This window comes from Fonsecaea pedrosoi, assembly GCF_000835455.1.
Source record: "Fonsecaea pedrosoi CBS 271.37 unplaced genomic scaffold supercont1.2, whole genome shotgun sequence".
In the NCBI taxonomy this organism is placed as follows: Eukaryota; Fungi; Ascomycota; class Eurotiomycetes; order Chaetothyriales; family Herpotrichiellaceae; genus Fonsecaea; species Fonsecaea pedrosoi.
Genome location: NW_013550614.1, coordinates 460,203 through 462,777, shown reverse-complemented (window position 1 = coordinate 462,777; position 2,575 = coordinate 460,203). Strand labels below are relative to the sequence as shown.

Sequence of the window (2,575 nt, the reverse complement as noted above, 5' to 3'; positions counted from 1 at the left end):
CGTCAAAACTGTCATCAGGCACCTCAAGTCATCCACTCTCCTTGCCAAACAATCAACCCTCGCACCAACCCCTCCCGCGCCAGTCCCTCTCACGGATACCCTTCTGTTACGCGCCAACGAGACCTCCAGTCATAGCTCCTTCACTACCACCCAGCGAACAACAGGACTACTGCACCTGGGACACGCTCCGGTGACAGAGCTGGCCTCATCCTGGTCAGGGTTTGTGTACCACTGCAAGAAGAGTTGGCGCTGCTGTGCAAGCTGCCCTCGCCCAGAAATAGATTGCCCTTTTCTCCTCGTTGCCTGACCTGCTCGTCCCCGTGCGCCTCTCCCTCCCTCCCTTCTCTTCTTCACGGCACGATCCTTTCCTCCCTACGCTGGTGTCCGTCAGACCCTCGACCGTCAACTACCTTTTCATTGCACGCCAGCATCAACCAGCAAGGGTTTCCACGACCGACTCTCTCGTTGTCGACGTCAAGATGCCCGCGGTAACCAGACCAGTCCTTCCTCCTCTTCAAACCCCCAAGACGGCCTCGTTCCCCTCCGAGATTGTCGCGACACCGATTTCATGTGTCTCCGCTGTGGTCAAGCAAGAGAATGCGAGTCTGAGCACTCCCATTACACCGCCCGTTGCCTACACCGAGTTCCTCAAGGCTCTGACTCCTGTCCTGGCCAGCCCTCCAGTGAGCAGCGGTCTGCAGAGGTCGTTGTCGGACGAGTCGACATGCACTAGACACTCGTTGATATCCAACGCGTCTACCACTTCCAGTCTTTTTTCCAGCAAAAGCGAAAGCCACAAGTCGCCATCCAGTTCCGTCCCACCGACTCCGCACGCTCGCAAAACTCCCACTCACTTGAGGCGGCTGCGGATTCCGCACTCTCCAGCCTTTTCTCCATCCACCGCTGGGCCTTCTCCGCGGACTGCCATGAGCGGCATGAGCACTGGCGGCGTCTACTCTCCATTCTCGCCAGCTGACTGGAATTGTGAGAGCGCGACACGGCGGTATTTCGAGGCGCCGAGGAGTGCATGTCCAAAGTCGGTCAATGTTCGATCTGTTGTGACGAGGACAGTGACATACAAACGGTCGCCACCCCTCGACCCGGCACCCAAGGGAAAGAAGCGCAAAACCGACGCCAGTGACATGCCGCCGCCACCCAGCTCGAAGGACTTTGCTGGCATCAAGGCTATTGACTTCCCTTCAACTCTGATCGACTCACAAACAAGTGCCATCAGTTCCCCTTCTGCATCGGCCAGCCCTAGTCCGGCGGTAGTCAGTCCCCCCACGACTGCCGTCGCATAACGTGGTCATTCACGCATCGGCCATGGTGTGATGGCACTTTTAATGGAATTTCGCAGAGGTTTCACTGAGGACGGATTGATCTCTGTGACACCCTCGGAAAAGGAATATCACGGGTTTTACGACATACTTTGCTATCGATTTTATTATACGTGATACCACACTACATGATTCTGCGAAGGTGCTCGGCGTTAAGAAACCGCAAACCAACGAACCGAACTCGAGGAGTTGAGACGAAACATTGAAGCACGCATTCGGTATCTTACAAGCAATGCAGAATGGGATATGGTAGGCTTTGCTGGGATTATTTTTACGAGACTTTCGATTCGGAAGGGTGGTTACGAGGCGGAACTCTGAAAAGCACTGAAGGATTTTTGGTGGGACACCCATTTTTGACTCCGCAGCCGGATTCTGCGGTCAGAGCAGGGCAAGGGCTCACAGAGACTCGCAAGAGTCTTGATGCGGAAGCCGAACAAGCCATGTTCTTTCCCGCACACTTGGGAAGCAAGACGCAAACCAACCAATAAATGAAACTATGTTGAAAAAGTTTACAGTACCGAGTCTATTGTTGTCGGCCAGTGCGCGTCCAGCATTGCGGCCTTCTGGGGGCCATGGACGCAAAATAGGCTTCGGGAGAAAACGTGGCATGAGGATCTCCAGCCGCCGCCAGTCATGACCAAGTGCTCGCAATATGAGTGGGCCACGGCTGCTGCTCGATCACCGATCCACCTGGGCGGCTTGGGGTGTGGAAGCAGTTCGATTCGTTGAGGGTGGTTACGGGATTACGTAGGGAAAGCCTCGAGAAGAAGCAACTGGAGGGGCTATCGAGCTCTGTACGAGTATACTATGTATAACATCCATGAAATCCCTAGGTCAGAGTCAGCCAGAAAAAGGCCGTTTTCATATCCCCATTGGTAGGATAGCCGCGAGCCTCAACGGATGGTCGGCCAGTCGGGGAGGCGGTGATGAAAAGGGACTTTGTACCAAGAAGGGGATTCCTTTGACATGTCCGTCTGTACTTTTGCTTGTGAAGTCCCCCACAAACCACACAAATCTAGGCGGACAAAAGTGCCTTGTTATCTGTGACCCAGACAAGTGAACATGACTGCCTCGAGGATGCAAGGGAGATTCTCAGGGGCAACGGTCAACTGCGGAAGGAGAGATGGCTCGAAGCTCTATGCCACCTTGGGGTGTCCTTGGCCCAGCCCCTATGCAGGGGGTTGTTGATGAACAAGTATCTCGCCCGCAGATATCACAGCGGAAGGTACCTACAATAG

At 54.6% G+C, this 2,575-nt stretch overlaps 1 protein-coding gene across 1 annotated transcript; it reads left to right on the top strand.

The window, feature by feature from the left end:
• Positions 1–479: 479 nt before the first annotated feature.
• Z517_02127 (uncharacterized protein) lies at positions 480–1,301 on the top strand (the record flags this gene model as incomplete). The annotated part of the gene is made up of 1 exon (XM_013431238.1): positions 480–1,301. One exon carries the CDS (start codon positions 480–482, stop codon positions 1,299–1,301), a length of 822 nt encoding a protein of 273 aa, XP_013286692.1.
• Positions 1,302–2,575: the final 1,274 nt, after the last annotated feature.